Source organism: Strix aluco, chromosome 1 (genome assembly GCF_031877795.1).
Source record: "Strix aluco isolate bStrAlu1 chromosome 1, bStrAlu1.hap1, whole genome shotgun sequence".
Classification (NCBI taxonomy): Eukaryota; Metazoa; Chordata; class Aves; order Strigiformes; family Strigidae; genus Strix; species Strix aluco.
In genome coordinates, this window is record NC_133931.1 from 43,091,527 (window position 1) to 43,108,595 (window position 17,069).

The 17,069-nt window shown below is 35.2% G+C and overlaps 1 protein-coding gene across 1 annotated transcript in view; it reads right to left on the reverse strand.

Moving 5' to 3' along the window:
* Nucleotides 1-17,069, reverse strand: part of RP1 (RP1 axonemal microtubule associated) — a 179,519-nt gene that overhangs the window by 52,779 nt on the left and 109,671 nt on the right. The window contains exons 34-38 of the mRNA XM_074819124.1: nt 15,853-16,066; nt 14,321-14,511; nt 11,718-11,928; nt 3,610-3,761; nt 704-782 (exon numbers count right to left, since the gene is read on the reverse strand). Of these exons, the coding sequence (XP_074675225.1) occupies nt 704-782; nt 3,610-3,761; nt 11,718-11,928; nt 14,321-14,511; nt 15,853-16,066 (847 nt within the window). The remainder of the gene's footprint in view (nt 1-703; nt 783-3,609; nt 3,762-11,717; nt 11,929-14,320; nt 14,512-15,852; nt 16,067-17,069) is intronic.

The window sequence follows — 17,069 nt, forward strand, 5'->3', positions numbered from 1 at the left end:
TATTTTTAAGAAGTAAGCAATTTTCTTTAACTCCAACAGCTGCTGTAGAGTTGGAAGGAGGACAAGAAAAAATGCTTCAGGAAGTGCAGCCTTTTTAATCTGCCACTCAACCTCACATATGTAAAACCCTTTAAAAAAGAAGATATTTCTTATGGGTTAGAAGAAAAAAAAGCTATGAGGCCAGAACAGCCTTTCTTCCATGTTCCACTTCCCCATATGATGAACTGATTTTCTGTTCTTATCTTTACTTAGAGGTATTTAGTCCTGAAAAAAAATTTCTCTTTTATAATGAAAATGTCCATCATTTTTAAAATGCAGAGGAAGAAAAAAAAGGTCAAAAAATTGCAAAAGCATGATGTCATATTGCTTCCTGAAAAAGAAAAGCTTTGTTGACTGTACTCATAAATACATAGCAATTTTTATGGAGCAAAGTTTCACATACAATTTTACCATTTTACATCGTCACAACATTTCCTAGGAATCTTTTGCACATTTTAGTAAAACCAAGCAGGATATTTGATGTGTATAGTCCAACAGAAATAATGAACAGCAGAAAATGGAGAGCAATTTCAAATTTTCTAGAACTTTTAAAAAACACTTGGGAATTTAATCTTAAATTTAAGACATTTCTGAAGTTCTAGGGTCTGCTAAATCTGGTAATCTACATTATTACTACCATACATTAACTGAGAAAATTGCTGACCTTTTTTTATACTCTTAAATCCAACAAGAACTTGGTTCAACTTGCCAAGGTGTACTGCTTTGATTTTGAAAACATCTACCTGCAATATGAAAATAATCAAAATTATATTTTGGTTAAACTTAATATGTAACTGCTTTTGAATATTTAGCAGTTTAGCCTGTGTATGTGGTCATTTATATCTTAATGGAAGCAAATTTATCTCATTTATGCCATTCCATTGTCTTTGAGTTTATAATTAAATATTATATGCTATAACTGGTATTTTCTGATCCAGTTAATATTATGAATTATGAATTTCAAAATGCTGCTGTATTTAATAGGAAGTAATTTTGGGAACATCAGATACACACACTAGCAATAAAGTGCTCATTTCTAGTACCTTCATGAACTGAAATAACCAAATCAGATCAATAACTTGTATTGAAAGTTACTTTCATCCAGAACCTAACTCCCAATGAAACTGATAAACAGTAGGTGTCTAATAATTCTGAAAATCTGGAGCAATTTCATTTTCACTAAAATTCACAGTTAAGTTCGCGGGAATTAGGCAGGTAAATGGGAATGAAGTGAATAGTGTCTGGGAAGGTTTCAATCACTGTGCTATCGGGATAAGGATTTTTCATTGAAGCCATCTCTATAACAGGTCAAATTTTCCACATGCAACAGACTTGCATGATGAATATACCTCATGTAATCTTCCCTTTCTCCGTACTGTAAATTTTCATAGTATATTCACTTTCTTCCATATACATATTTGTCATCTTCTTTGTGCAGTCATCTTCCTTCATAATCAATGGGGAAAGCTCACATAAGTATGCACACTGACACTGGGGACACGTATTCCTTAAAGTGTGTATTTGTTGGCTTTTTTGAACTGGACCTGAAGAAATGAGGTTTGGAAACTTACTATTCATGAATGGATCTATCTACTCTGGGAAACCAGCTGCAGAGTAAAATATTCACAAGTAAGACTGTTTTATTTCTTGTGACTTCATGAGATATCCTGTTGTAGACAGAAGCAGTTGTGTTGGAAAGGTTGGCTTGAAAATGCAATTTGAAGACAAAAGTTGGGGACCAATTTGGGGGTTTGAAAACAAGCAATAAAAATGTTGTATTGTTCCCATAGTTGCTGTCAAGTACAATGACATACAAAAATCCATGCTACCTTTGAGAACCATATTGATCACAAGAGTCATCTAGAAAAAAAGAGCTAAGACTAATAACAGAGAAGTAGGCATGTGAGGGCAAGCTGAAGTAAAGAAAACTGTGAGAGAATGAATACCCAAACAGTTGTTACTCAAAATCTTTTCTATAAGAAGATTAGGGTGCTATAGCCCAGGATATAGAAAAGCCCTTTAGAGTTTCAGACAAAGGATTTAGCCTCGTGAACAGGCCCATTCAAAAACTGACACAGAATCTGGATTATACAGAAAAAATCCTTGTGAATTTGCAGATGAGTTATATTTCCACTGGAGTGAGTATTCACAGAAATAAATATTCAGAAGTGAGTATACACAGAATTGTATTGTTCACATATTTTTCTCTACAAGTCTTATTCTTAAAGAAAATTTAACATGCATTCTTACAAAATAAAGAATAAAAAAAAAACCTCAGCACAGTTCAGTTTTTTTGAAAGAAAGAGGAATCAGTCCCTCTTTCAGTCTGTACTGATACCTTATCCATTGTAGCAAGCAGCCCTGCTGTTCAGATTTCTCTAAGGTATTATCTTTAAGATATATTGTATATAACTATTATCTATATCACCAAAAAGATTAATCTATAAAATTTCCTACATTACTCCTTAAAGCCAGATGAGCCCTATTATCCTGTCATTATTATTTTCAGACTTATTTTGAGAAGTCTGAGCTAGCAGTTTGATCAATTCTTGATGAACAAGACATTGGGCACACATAATCTCTTCCACAATGGAGAAAGAAAATATAGGAATACAGAGGACATAATGACTAACAAAGATTTAGTTTGGTTTTCATACAAAAACCATTGTGTCTTCTAGAATCTTTAGAAGTGAAAAGAAGAGCAGATAAAATAAACAGAGGCACATTTAAAGCATAAATGAAGCATATTGCAAGCAGATTTCTTTCTACATCAGAAAACAAACTAATCTGGGTTGGCTGGCAACAATTACATACTCTCTCCCGCCCTCCCCAAAAGAAGATTTCTATGTACTTTGCAATGATTTCCTGATTCCCTTAAAACAAAAATAAAAAAATCTTCCAAACCTAAACTCAGAGCAAACAGTAGGGTCTAGTAAAGTATCAGCTAGACATTTCCTTTTGATCTGAAATATATACTTCCTTTTGATCTAAAATTTGTTTTAGTTACTTTGTTCTTATGCCAATAACTACTCCAGGAATTACTCTTCTAGGAAAAGAAGAAGCCTCAAAAAGCAAGAATATGTTTACCATGTTCAAAAGTAGTAAGTGGGAAGAACTGAAAACATGAAAAAATAAAACTCTGCTTAGAACACTGACATTGGTGTTCAGGAAAGTTAACAAGAAAAGGTCATGGTCTAAAGTAGGTACAAAGGCAAGATACCCTACAGAAATGTTATCAGTTCTATCAATCAGGCATATTTTAACAAAGCACTCATACCTTCCTGGCCTTAAAAGTCTAGAATATTAAAATAGAACTTTTAGCATATATTTAGTCCAAATCAAAATTACTTCATTAACTTAACTGTTTCACTGTTGTACAATGCTGATGATGCTTAAAAGCAACATTACCTATGGAGACAATCACCTCTTAGTTACAAGAGAAAATTATGTCTATATGGAATATAAAACATTAGAATTTTTGATACTCTGTCCATGAAAGGTTTTATGTAAACACAAATTTTAACAAAAAGACACTCACAGATACAGTTACATTTTCCCACATTGTTTTACCTGCCCTCTAGCAAAAGTGATCAGACTGTTTCTCGAGTTAAGCCATCGTTTCCCCGAGTCACTCTTTTCTCCTTGTATACAAAGATAAGCCTCACCAGTGGCATCGGCTTTCTTCAAGTCTCCTGTGTGCAAATGGACTGCATATTCCACAACTTCAGAAAAAAATACATATACAAAGACAAAAAGTCAGCATGTGAAAATGCTCCTTGTCTTCTTGCCCACACCTGCATTATGTACCAATCCCTGGCAGAAACCATTGCAAATGCATGTGCATCCCATACTGTGCCACAGAACAAGGCATACAGGTCTCTTCAGTCCTGGTGAGATACACAACCAAAACACATTCCTGCTGCATAACTCACTGTTTGGTAATCCTCTGAATACAGACTTGTTCTGCTCTGACACCACTCCCAGAAATTCAGCACTACTGGCTGCTGCTTGGGGCACAGGATCTCTTATGTACTGCCCCCTTCCCCCTAAGGTAGGGAATCCCTTTCTAAGAAATACATCATGTTTACATGCTCTTTGGAAAGTCCAAATTCTGCTTTCTAAGAATACTCTTATTTCTTTGTTTCTTCCTTCCCTCTTTGTCCTATTTTCTCCTTGAAATGAAATGGGACCTTACACTTATAAAGTGGCTTAGAAGAATGCTGGAACCTGATTGTCTTAAGCTTTAAACTCATGTAATTATCTCCCATTGAATGAACACATCAAGCCTTCTCACTAGTCAGACAGTAATACTATTACAATGTTCTTGAGTTAAAACATGTTATTGTGAAACAGAAATAATGAATTAAAAATTCTTTCAACATCAGATTTCTATACAAATAGAAAAACCTCACATTCCATATCAGTCTCCAAAGAACCTCTCACGTACTATGTAATAACCCACAAATACAGAGCAGCTAAGTGAAATCTGAGTTTAAGGGAAAGCATTCCTGATTTTCTCAGCTGAGATCATAATATAGAGATTAGAAGAGACACCTGTGACCACTATATGGAGCTTCTACTTCCTTCCCTCTTCTGACACAATACATAGGGGAGTGATGCAGATGAGACCAGATTGTATTAATTCTGAAGAAACTTCATGGAAAACTCCTATGTTCATTTTTAAAATGACCTATTTTAGTCCCTGAGTTTATCATGAAAACAAGGAATAAGGAAACACTTAAACAGAAGGAGGTCACAATCTCAATATTCATTTGCATCATTTTAAGAAGCAGCAGCCCAGGAAAAAATAAGAAGTGGGTTTTTTGGGGTTGGTTTTTTTTCCTCCTAGTGTTGTAAAGCTGCTCTTACTCAGATTACAGTAATAAACCTGTGCTTGTTTGTATGATGCTGGTGGTGTCACTTTAAGAATCTAATTTTGGTGGCTATATTAGGAATATGATCCTTATGTAGTCAGCGGGGAAAGGCAGGTGCTGTAGAAAACACATATGATGGATTCCCATATAGTCTAGGGATAGACAGTAAAAGTTAGGAGCCTGACTTTAGATGGTCTGAATGTTCCTCTGCTTCAAACCACAAGCATTATTACTTTGGCCTAAGGTAAAAAACTACTATCTTGCAGCAACACAGGTTTGTAAAACACACCTTTCTAATATTTTTCAGGAGGAGGAAAACATTTTTATCCACTGTAAAATGCAAAGTCACAACTAGGATGTGAGTAATAAGCAATGCACAGGTACCAAGAATGTATTTGAGAATGTTTATATTATCTCTTGAACTTTTTTGTCACAAATTTCAAGACTGATTTTTTTTTTAAGGACTGAGCACCCTTAAAATCCATCATTTTACAAGTTATGAGCTATCTTTGACTACTCCAAACTATTCAGCCCCAACTCCCACAGCCTTCATCACTGGCGCAATAAAGCAGTCATAGACAACATCTAGACTATGTGACAGTTACGTGCTGGAGAAAGTCTTCCAGCCTCACTCTGCTGCTTGTCCCTACCTGGGACCTGGCTGGCTGTATGACATCTGCTTTCCCAGGAAATATGTGTGTGCAAAGAAGGGAAACAGTGCTTTAGACAGACATGAAACCAAGGAGAAACTAAGAACCGCTTTCAGTCTCACAATCAACAATACAAACCAGAGAGCACTGGAAGACAAATTATTCAAGTCTGAAATACATATTTCAGTCTAAAATACACCACAGGATACACAAATATCTAAGTATACATCCTGGAAACATCTGATATTTTCAGTACAGTTTGCTTCTTGAGTCAAATTTATTCCAAGATAGAAATGGCCCAATTTAACCAAACTGTACATCCTTTAAAGAGATATAATTATGAGAAATTTCTGATAGCTTTGAGAATGATTGTTAGAACCCAGAAGCTAAGGCTGTCATTTATTTTCATGCGTAGGTGATAGGAAAACAGGGAGGGGGGAAAAAAAAAGTGTTCTGAGGATATTTATTTTTAAGCTTTTCTTACAGTTCTTTTCACAAGTTGGTGCTATTCATATTGAGTGTTATAATCAAAAGGCCTGAATTTAAATATTGTGGCATCTTATATAGCTATTTCTTTGTATGTCTAAAATAAAAAGGTCACATAACTGGAACAAGGGTTCTAAAGGGTGGGTTTGCATACTGATTGAAAAATTAATATCTAAAAGGATTCATTAAATAATAAGGGCTGTATCAGTCCACTAATAAAGGTGTGCTCATTGCAATAAACTTCTGAAATGTCTTTGTTTCTCTTCATCTTTTACTACATGGGGATGACATTTGAGAAAATCTCTTTTCTGAAAAGTAACTTTATTTCACTGCAGCACTATTTACTTTACTTCAGGGACTTCCCTGGGATAATTTTTTTTTAATCATTTAAACCAAGAGCTGAGAAAGTGCTTGTAATTGACAGCATCGCTCATGTTTGATGATAAGAAGTAAATCAAGAGTTTTGCTAGACTTGGGCCCTAATGTATCCCATTCCTTTCTTCAAGGCAGTTAAATATGCACTGTCAGGTGAAAGACAACATAGCTGCCTTAAAGTCAGTGTAGCTACACAGACTTGCTTTTTCTGGAGATCCAGATATTGAAAGTACACGAGCTGTCCAGGTGACTCTTTGGCACTTAGTCAATGGCATTTTAGCTTTTACAGGAGTTAGGATATGAAAGTAAGATCCTGTGTTATTCATCTAGAGTGTTGCTTGCCTGTATACCTTGGTCATATAAGCAGATTCACTGAAGTCAAAAGGCTACTTGTGTGAATAAAATTGGAAGTTTGGTCCACAGATCTAATCACTCATGTATGGTAGATTAGAAACCACAGTGCTCACAATCATCTTTACTGCTTTTGTCCAGAATCATTAACATACTTAACCACAAGCTTAGCTTTAATCACACAAGTAGTATTCAAACAACATACACACTGAAAATGAGAAACATATCTAATATTTTTGCTGAGTCAGTATTTTCAGCTGAATCTGCTGAATCTATTGATGCATAATTTAAAGCTCAGTGTAGTCACAGCAAATATTTCTCATTAATTTTCAAAGGTTTTGAATCAGAGACAGGACTTCCACTAACTATATAAGTGAAATATATGCAATGTAACCCCTATGAAGGAAGACATAACACAAAAGAGGTGCTGGGAAACAGGGTAAAAGTTTTTAGGGTGAGTTTGGGACCATTCTGACTATCAGATGAGCAACATACCCCAACAACAAAAATCTACTAAAATAAGGTGTTCTATTCAACCTTGTCATTCTTTGTCGCTTCCCAATCCTATTCATAAAAGCTCTGTTTCACATGTAAGCCAACACAGTACAAAACTGAAAGTGATCGCCTAATACTCATTAAAAAGGGGAAAAAAAAACATGAATTAAAGATAGGACAGAAGGTGTTGCTTTGAATTTGCCTTTTTTTGTTGTTGTTGAATTTACTACATAGTATGTATTCAGATATCATTTATTGTGATAATTCAGTAAGATTTGCCCACAGAAGTCTCAACAGCCTTCCAGGGGTGAACAGTTTAAATTATACAATCACATCCTTTCTGAATGTCCGAGGTATAGTTAAACATTTTACACCATTGTCATTTTAGCTTTGTAAAGAAATCAAGCAATGTAGGTAATTTTTCCAATGGGGGAAAACAGTAAGAAAAGCTGTGGGAGAGGAAATGAACTACCAAATGAAGTCCTCCTGTTAGAACTCTCAAGACCTTTTCTCTCACTGCTCTCCTCTGTAGCTTTGCAATATGGTGAATGAGTATTTCATAGGTTATTGTCATAATTCCCCATTGAATCAGTTTTGTTTTTAAATGAATGTTAGGCAACTAAGAATCAAAGGTGAAGCAGGGATGTTTTTTAAATGTTCATTTGGTTCTATGGCAAAAAGATGTGGAAAACTAAATCTGATGTCTAACCCTGCTAATTTATCACATAAGAAGTCTCAAAAAGTTAAAATCACCCTTTCTGTGAAATTAAAGGTTCAGGACAAGATCCTCAGTTGATACAGCCACACAGTTAATATGCTCAAGGTAGTGGAGCAAATCACTTTATGCCGGTTGAATATCTGATCTTATTAATCTAGTCAAAAGTACAGGGTTCATCTAACCTACACAATAAGGTGTGGTAGAAAGATGCATGAGTGAGCAGGAATTTAAATCAGTAAAAGTAAGCAGAACAGCATGAGTCACTTCACCAGCTTCTGTGTCTGAGCCAGCCTGGTTCATGTGAGTCTGGTGCCATGCTTGAGCTAATAAGCCTAGTAAGTCAAAAGACTACATTAGCTGAAACATCCCTAAACTACTTTCATTTGGAAGATAACACAAGAATTACCAGTAACTTTAATGAAAAAGGAATTATTTGATAAATATGAGCTTCTGGACTGAATTGTATCTGGAAGAGTTAGGTACCATGTAGTGAGCAACTATTTCTCCATGCTCAAACACATCAAGGTACACAACTACATAGTAATGATCTATTATGATTAACAAAGTAGTAGGAATGCTATGCTTTATCTACTAACTATAAAAACATATAGTTAGGTGATTTTTTAATAAAGATCAATATGTTTGTTAATACAGATGTTTCTTACTACAGATATTAAACACTTAAACTCTCCATGTTCTTATGCTAACAGATTTGACTGGGGGAGGGAGGAGGAGCAGAATGTCTGTAGACTCCAGAAAAAAATGCTATTTGTTTCACAGGATGCTAATAGCAACCAGAAGAGGCCAGTTCACAACTGGTATTAAAAATCCTTTAGTAAAGAGAAGCTAGCACTGATCTTCAATAGTTACTTTGACAGCTATATATTGCAAGGTTCTCACTGTAGCTTCAAACAGCTCCTATTCAAACAACTCCTGGTACATGCCTTCAACTGCAGTCACAAATAATGGCATTCTAAAAATCATCAAGAAATTTTCTAGAAATCATCAAGAAATACGGAGTCCAACAGCAAGAATTTTTAACATGTTAATTGTTATTGTGTGCAATGACTTTGTCCAGTGTGTTAATATACACATCAATGTCCTGCACAGAATTATCACAGAATTCATAAAAAAAATTTAATCAGTCTTCTAATCTGAAGTCCTAAAAGATGCACAATACATAATTTAGCCCATGATACAGATAGACTAAAATAACATGCTCACAAACACTAGGATGGACAGACTAAAGAAAAGAAGTTTTAAAAATTATTTGCTTCTGTGATACTAGCTAATATCCAAAATACAAATTCAGCTCTGAGATAATCCCACAGAACCTAATGAAATTATGCAATAGAATCATTTGACCTTGATTTATTAATATAATTTTATAGTCTGGTGATGGGCAGTCACTTCTAAAAAGAAATATCTCCACAGATAGAAGAAAAAGCAATTTCAGAGATTTACATTTAAATTTTTCTTATATTTGTTTGTTTTTAATTATTAAGAATAGATTCAATGATGGTTGATAGCTGTGATGGGATTTACTGAGCATGAAAAATCATCCTCATGCCCAACCAGACAAAGTGGGATATGCAGGAGACATGGACAGAGGATATATTAGAGCTCAGAAAGAGATGAAAAAACATGGAACAAATGTATTTGTAAATGCAGAAAAAACTTGGAGTGGTCACTATTTTTAACAAAGGAATTGCAATTTTCCTGAAGATTATGAATTAGAATATATATTTTTACCTTGCTAAATCTCATGGAATCACTTCATTTAGATGTAATTATATTAGCACAGTCTTGATTACAACCAGGCAATTGACATTACTGATAAAGGTTACTTTTATCTGGATGCTTAGTTTTTAGCATTTACTTTGTTTTCTATAAAATTATATACCTGTTGTTTGCTTTGTCTGGGGATCAATATCTTTCAAAATTGTTCTTTTGTCTTTGTTTGAATTTATTCTATCAAGATGTTCATCAAAGACATTTCCATAAATGGATGTCTCTTTCAAAGCAATAATGAGAGCAAACACATAAAAATGAATTTTTGTTTTGTCACTAGTAATCAAACTGGAATACAAAGAAGAAGCTGACAGAAATTTTAGACTGAATTAGTATTGGAGCTACAAAGAATAAAACTGATAATTAACACTTCCAGTTGTAGATCACTGTACTCCACAAAATGGTTTGTGAGAAACATCCTAGGTTAGTAGGTACTACCCATCTATGGAATAATTTTTGAAGGAGAGTATATACACATCTTTTTCCTAGAAAATCTCCAAGAAAAACACCTTAACTTTCTAATATACCTCAAAACTGAATTGCTTTACAAATCAGGATAATGCTGTCTGACAGTATCTCCATTCAGATCTTAGCATAATAAAGGCTTTGAGGGGTGTATTCTAGAAAATGTTTTTGTTTGAATTTCCAGACTTTTTATATGTAGTTAAATATTTAGCAATTTTGAATTCTGAAAATAATTACCAATACTTATATTTTTCCCCATTTTTTCCTAAATAAATTCAGGAAACAAAGCTTTTTAACAAGATCTAGATTCACTAAATTCATGATTGTACATCCTGCATATATTACATCCAAGAAGCAATGTTGTTTTGATTCTGACAGATCAAAACCCTAAAATCTTAAGATTTTTTTCAGTAAATAAACATAAGGCTACTAATTGTTTAAAATTGTGCAAGCCTCCACAAAACCAGAGATTTAAAAGGTCTTCAGTGTTTTATTTGTTCAAGTTTCAACTTTAAATGGGATGAAATACTTAGGAAAATCTCCTTAGAGAATAGTGTGCAAAAGTTCACATGGAATATTTTATTCCTTTTTCTGGGCTGCTTCCATCTTTTTCTATTAGTTTCTGTTTAAGCAGAACACTCTTTGTACTATAGCCTCTAGCAATAAACCTCTTAACTGTCACTAAAAGCTTCAATATATGATCTTTACTATCCCCATCAATCCTCTTTATTCTAATGAGCTGGATAGATGGAAAGTCTGTTCTTAAATAGCTAGTGATCAAGTTTTCACTATGCAATTGGTCGTCCTCCACATATTCCTGAGGGGTTGGGAGAAATCACTTTATTATCTCTCTGGCATCATACAATTCACATGTGTTACTAACAGCAGAGAAACATACAACTTAATATGTATTTTTGTGGATTACTTGCTATGCTATAAATTTCTCATCAACATCAATAAAAATACTAGTGCAATTGAAATCCTTGGATATCTCTTCGTTGGCTAATTGTAACACATTTTAAAAATTCTATCTCTGTTTTTGGGGGGTCTTTGCAATTCTTTCATTCTTAAAAAAATTACTATTTTTCTAAGTCATATATATTTATTTGTGAATACGAAGATTCTGGTAATATCACAGAGTAGATTCTATTTGGTACATATCTTCAGCTGATGTAGTGTTAATTTGAAGAGATGATAATAAATAATCAAGAGCTAAAACTGGAACATCCTCTAACATGAAAGAAGCCAACTCCTATGTTTAGTGTCAGCAATTATAGCATCTGTCATAATCCTGATACCAATGATTTCTGTTTTCTCAGCTTTCTTTTGTGATAAATACATGTGCAAAACCATCATATTCTTTAATATCAAATTCTTGTGGAAATCTTCACACAGTATTTTAGGCCCAAAAGAGATATACTGGTATTCCAGTGACAGATCCTGACCCCAGTAACGAAAAAGGGCTTGGCTTACCAGGCAAAGGCTCCTGATCTGCATAAAGAGCTGGAAGTTCCACACATTTGTCTTCATTAGGGTTGAACCAGCAGTCAAAAGCTAAATACATTTCTTCCTTTGTGCCTGTGTGCTTCATATGCAGTAAATCTAAGTGCCATGACTGTTTTAGCTTGCTATGTGGGCCAGTTACCTGAACTTTGTATATTGAGCCAATATCTGCCAGTTCATCCTATGTGAGGAGAAAGAGAAGATTAATGGATCTCACTCTAATTGTGCCAGATCAAATATAGTTGATAGCTGTATGCAACAGTTGAACAAACTTCAGTAGTTAAAGGATTGGTGCGGATTTATAACTGCTACTATTTTCCCCCTTTCTAATCAATACAAAATTGATTTACTAACATGAATGAGGAGGTGGAATGCTTGAGGTTTGATATCAGGGAACAAGTGATGGCAGTCACTGCTGAAATTTGTACACAGAACAAGGCACAGTGTTCATATATAATACACTGATTCAGCAGACTATTTGCAGGCACAGAAGCTTTAGTCAATTTTTTAAAAATTCAACACTATTAGAAATATTTCTTACAAATCACAATATAAAAATGGTGCAATTAACTATAAATTTAAAGGAGAATTAATCTGATTTTGAGGAAACATCCAAGAGATCCTCCATCTTTACCCTACATCATGTTTTCATATAGAAGCTGTCCATTAAAATCTTCTTGCATTCATGATTGAGAAGAAATCTTCCAGTTCTACTGGGGATAGTACAGCATCTCTATGACATACCATTGCTTGAGTAACTGAAAGTAGAGGAGGCCTTAGATAACTATAATTATTGTTTTTCAACCAATAATTTTTCCCTGTAAGGGAAAAAGAAGGGAAAAATCAGAAGTTGTCTTTTCCTTTTCCTGTTGTCTCCTTCTCATATTTTCCCCTGCTCTTTCATTTCAAATGCTGCCCAGCTGATAGAAGTGCATGTGACCTGACTTCAGCCTTTCCTCTGACAAGGCACTTCCAGTTTCATACTGTTTATATTTACCAGAGGTTCTGGAAATAACTTAGGAAAACCTTCTGGGTACTCATCATTTTGCATCATGCTTATGACCTAGGCTAGTCTGTTTATTTTCTCTTTCATTAAAGAAAAGAGGAACATGAAAAAACAGACAAATATTTCTTTAGCTCAATCATTAAGTGCAATTTACCTGGCTAGTAGTAAGAAGAACCAAGAAACAGTTTCTACATTCATAACTCCAAGACTGCTTTCTGATGAACCCGAAAATAAAAACTAACATTTTCACTCACTCTTTGGGCTTTTTGCCAGGGCTCTCTTCACACACACACACCCCTTTTTTTTTTTTTTTTTCCTGATTTTTTTCTTGCTACCTGCTTCTGCAGTTCCAGCAGTCAATCCTGAAGAAACATCTTTCAGGATGTGACTTTATGGACATAGTTCTCGGATGTAAAGCTGGCTTGTGAAGTTCCCACTTCCCTGTCTGCCCACTTGCTCCCATTCCCTCAGTCCTGCCTTATATTTGTTTCTGGAGCTGCAGGATGAACCGATCAAGGTTAAAACTAAGGCTGAGGAACCAATCAAGGTTAAAAGTTTCAGTTTTTTCGCAGAGATCAACCATTTCCTCAAAACCCACAAAGGACAACAGAAGGATGGAACAAGCAGTACAAGAACAGGACAAGTAGTAGTCACACTTCCCTTGAATATGGTCCTAGCTTCCAGCACTTTGTGTCTCAGGGATTTCCTGAGCCAACAGGAGGTGTCTACAGTGTTTACCTTCAGGTCAGTTCCAAATTCTACTGAACTGGTCTTTCATGAAGAGCAAAACAGAAACAGCATAGGAGTAACACAGCATTGGCACTGGGAAGGAATTCTAGCTACAAGAGGAAAGTAAGAGCGTTGGGAAAAGAAGCAGACTACGATTCAATGAAAGTGGACCTCAGATGCTTGTTAATAATGGGTAATAGGAAGAAGTGAAGACAAATGATGGAAGGGCAAAAGAACTGAATAAAGAAGGAGAAAACCTGTGCATAAAAAGAAGCTGATCAAGAGGAAGAAGAAAGTGATAATGACAGGCAAAAAAACAAAAAAAAAAAAAAAAAGAAAGAAAGAAACCATGCAAGAAAAGGCACTTAGCCAGGAGAAACGTGCTGGTAGGGAAGAATAATTTACATGAAAGAGAAAAATGAACTTTCTGCAAGTTTCATCTCATTTATTATTCTTCCTTCTTCATCATCAGCCCCAAAAGCTATAGTATCCCATGGCATATTGTATGTTTACAAATGACTTAATTTTGTAAGATCAACAAAACCTGTAAATCAGTACCTGCAGCACAGTATATACTGTGATATGCACCAAGGGAACAATTCGCTCACTTAAGCATTCTCAGTATGAGACATCGGGAGAATCTGCTCATTCAAAAACCATTGTTCAAGTGACAGTGTTACCACCTAGAAACAAAAATGGTGACCTATGCCAAACTACACAGGGGACTTAAAAACCAATTTGGTAGTTTAGTTTAAAGAAACAATTTATCTCAGAATTAAATGGCTTATCAGCTACATGATTCTTAGGCTTTTCTTTCAATAAAGAAAGGTTGAAGTACTTTGATCTGAATTGCTTTTCCTGTAACTTCAAGTGGCAACTTTTTGCAACTCAGGTTGCCGTAGAAGATAAAAGAAAGGTATATTGGATCCTCTTCATTGTTCAAGTCAGATCCAGTTATGTCCATTATCCAGACACCTGATGACTTCATGTTGATTTCAAGCAGTTTAGGACTGGAAGTCAGTCTTCTGCCTTTAAAAATTATCAGAGAGAAAGAGGAAAGATGACAGCACAAGAGAATGTTATAATATAGCAGGACTGTAGCCTTTATGGTAGACAAACAACGCTCTATTTGCAGATGATGATGTATCTATAGCAACAGTTCACTAAGAATAACACATCAATACCTTTATTATACTTTTTGCCAAGATTTAACAGCTTAATGTTCTTTCTGTGTTTAAAATTTAGTTTCAGAGGTATTTTCTTGATGCCAAGGTATTTTCCTTGTCATGTTTGGAAGTAATTGCTAAGAGAACATACAGTCACCTTTTAGAGGCCTAATTAATTGTTCTTTAAAAAGCAATCAATGTTACTAAAACCAATTTATCATTTAGAACCACCAGCCATCTGTGGCATGTAGGCACCTAATGCAAAATGAATGATACTAATGAACTCTACTTGTAACTAGATCTCACAGCACACATTATATTGCTAGGTAATAGTGCAAGACTGACAGGTAAACCTATAATAAACACGCAGAAATATTTGCCAGATCCTTAGAAGATCAATATTACTATTTTCCTCTCTTTTTCTTCATTAATTGCTGTTATCCTTCATTTTCATTCTGTTTTAACCATTCTATGGGAAATGAAAATGATATAATGGAAAGGAACAGCTCAGCAAAATGTACTTTCTACAGCTCAGAAAAAAACCACATAACTGAATACCTGCATATCTATTGTGGGCACCTTATGTTTTTAAGCTGTCTTACTCCCTCTGGACAAACTTTTGTAGCTCATTTACTTTACATGGAATTGCTTTCACAGGTTTGAAGGAAGGAATATTTTCTACTAGTTCTAAATGACTAAAGGTCTTACTGTAATTGTTCTTTTGCCAAATACATCCAGGTTTAGATTTGCACAAATTGTGGTGTAGTAGGCTTGAAATGAGCAGAAGCTGAGCATAGCAGAACTGTTACTTTGTACTGTGGTACAGGTAAAGACTAGGCTCATCTCACCAAAGTAACTTTTCTCTGGATTTCAAATGAGATCCTAAGATACCTGCAAAGTGGTGCATAAAACTTAAGCTATTCATCCCCATGAGGCACACATCCCAAACTCTAATCTGCTTTAAACCTTTTATTGCAATGTGCTGTATTTAATTTGGAAGGCAAGTGTTCCATACACAACACATTTACAAGATGGAATTTTATTAACTTTGACCTTACCAGATGTGGTTTTGCTATAACAGTAAGATCAAACTCAAAATTCACATTTTCAATAAAAGAAAGATACTATAGAAATCTGAAAGAGCTGTAGCTAAATTTTAAAAAATGCATATAAACAGACAGGCCAGTTTTACAGAAGAGCTTACCCACTGTCACAATCTCACAAACAGTCTCACATAATCCCAGATGAGTATCAAGCCAGTTCCACAATGGGAAGACCCATTCTTTGTCTGAGTCTTGTGATTCCTTGACTGTTACCATCTTGAGGTACATCCCAGCCCCATAGCCTTCTCCATCATGTCTTATGACCACTTTTTGCAAATGACTTAGAGAAACAGCTTCCACCAAAAACAAATCCACCTGAAAAAAACAACAGAGTTTGGACCTGAACATGCTTGAACTTTAGGGAAAATGTAGTCCTGGATTCAGCTGAGGATTTAAAATTTGTGCCTGTTTTTTTGTAATAATTAACATAACATCTCCCCTCTGAATCTGAGAAAGCACATGCTGATTATACCTAACATTGAGTCTCACATTCATCATTAATGATGCATTATAATTTCATTTGATCTTTAGACAATATGGATCATTTCATCAATCATTTCATATTACATTATAATGCATATACATCAGGAGTTCTCAACCTTTCCTTCCCCACAGACCCCCTTTAACTACCTTTTGTGGCCAAGGACCACCAAGACCTAATTCAAGATTTAAAGCACTAGACTGCATCAAATATTTATTTCAATTTTCTCATGAAGGGTCTTCAGACCTGGAGAGAAGGGGAAATAAGTTAATCTGTTAATGCACATACTCATATTATAATATCTTTATTGCAATGATTCCATATGAATTAAAAATAATAACATCAACACTCTTCTTGCTCAAATGGCCCATTTTATGGTATTTTAATGTGTTACTTGAAAATTTGATGCCAATTTTTACATTAAAATTTGATGATCAATTTTTACAATTCTTCTCACCTACCCCCTTGTTTGTCTGTGTTCAGTCACCATATATTTTTTTTTATGGGTCCAGGGCTGCCACTTGGAGGAACAGACTTCAGCCCCGTTGTGGCCCTAAACAGGGTTAAGAAATTGTCTTTAAGAGAAAAACCGCCTAGTTAAAGTGGGTCCCACCAACCATACTAGCACCAAATATACTAGTGCATCAGGGCAGGTGTGGCGGGGCTTGAGTATGAGAGGAGGGGGCTGTGGATAAAGAAGGCAAAGTGCTTGCCACGGGCCAGACCAAATGTTTCCGGGTTGAATGTTCCCTACCTCTGCTTTAAACCTTCGCAGACCCCCCTGTGATGACATTGCGGCCCCCCAGGGGTCCGCAGACCACAGGTTGAGAACCACTG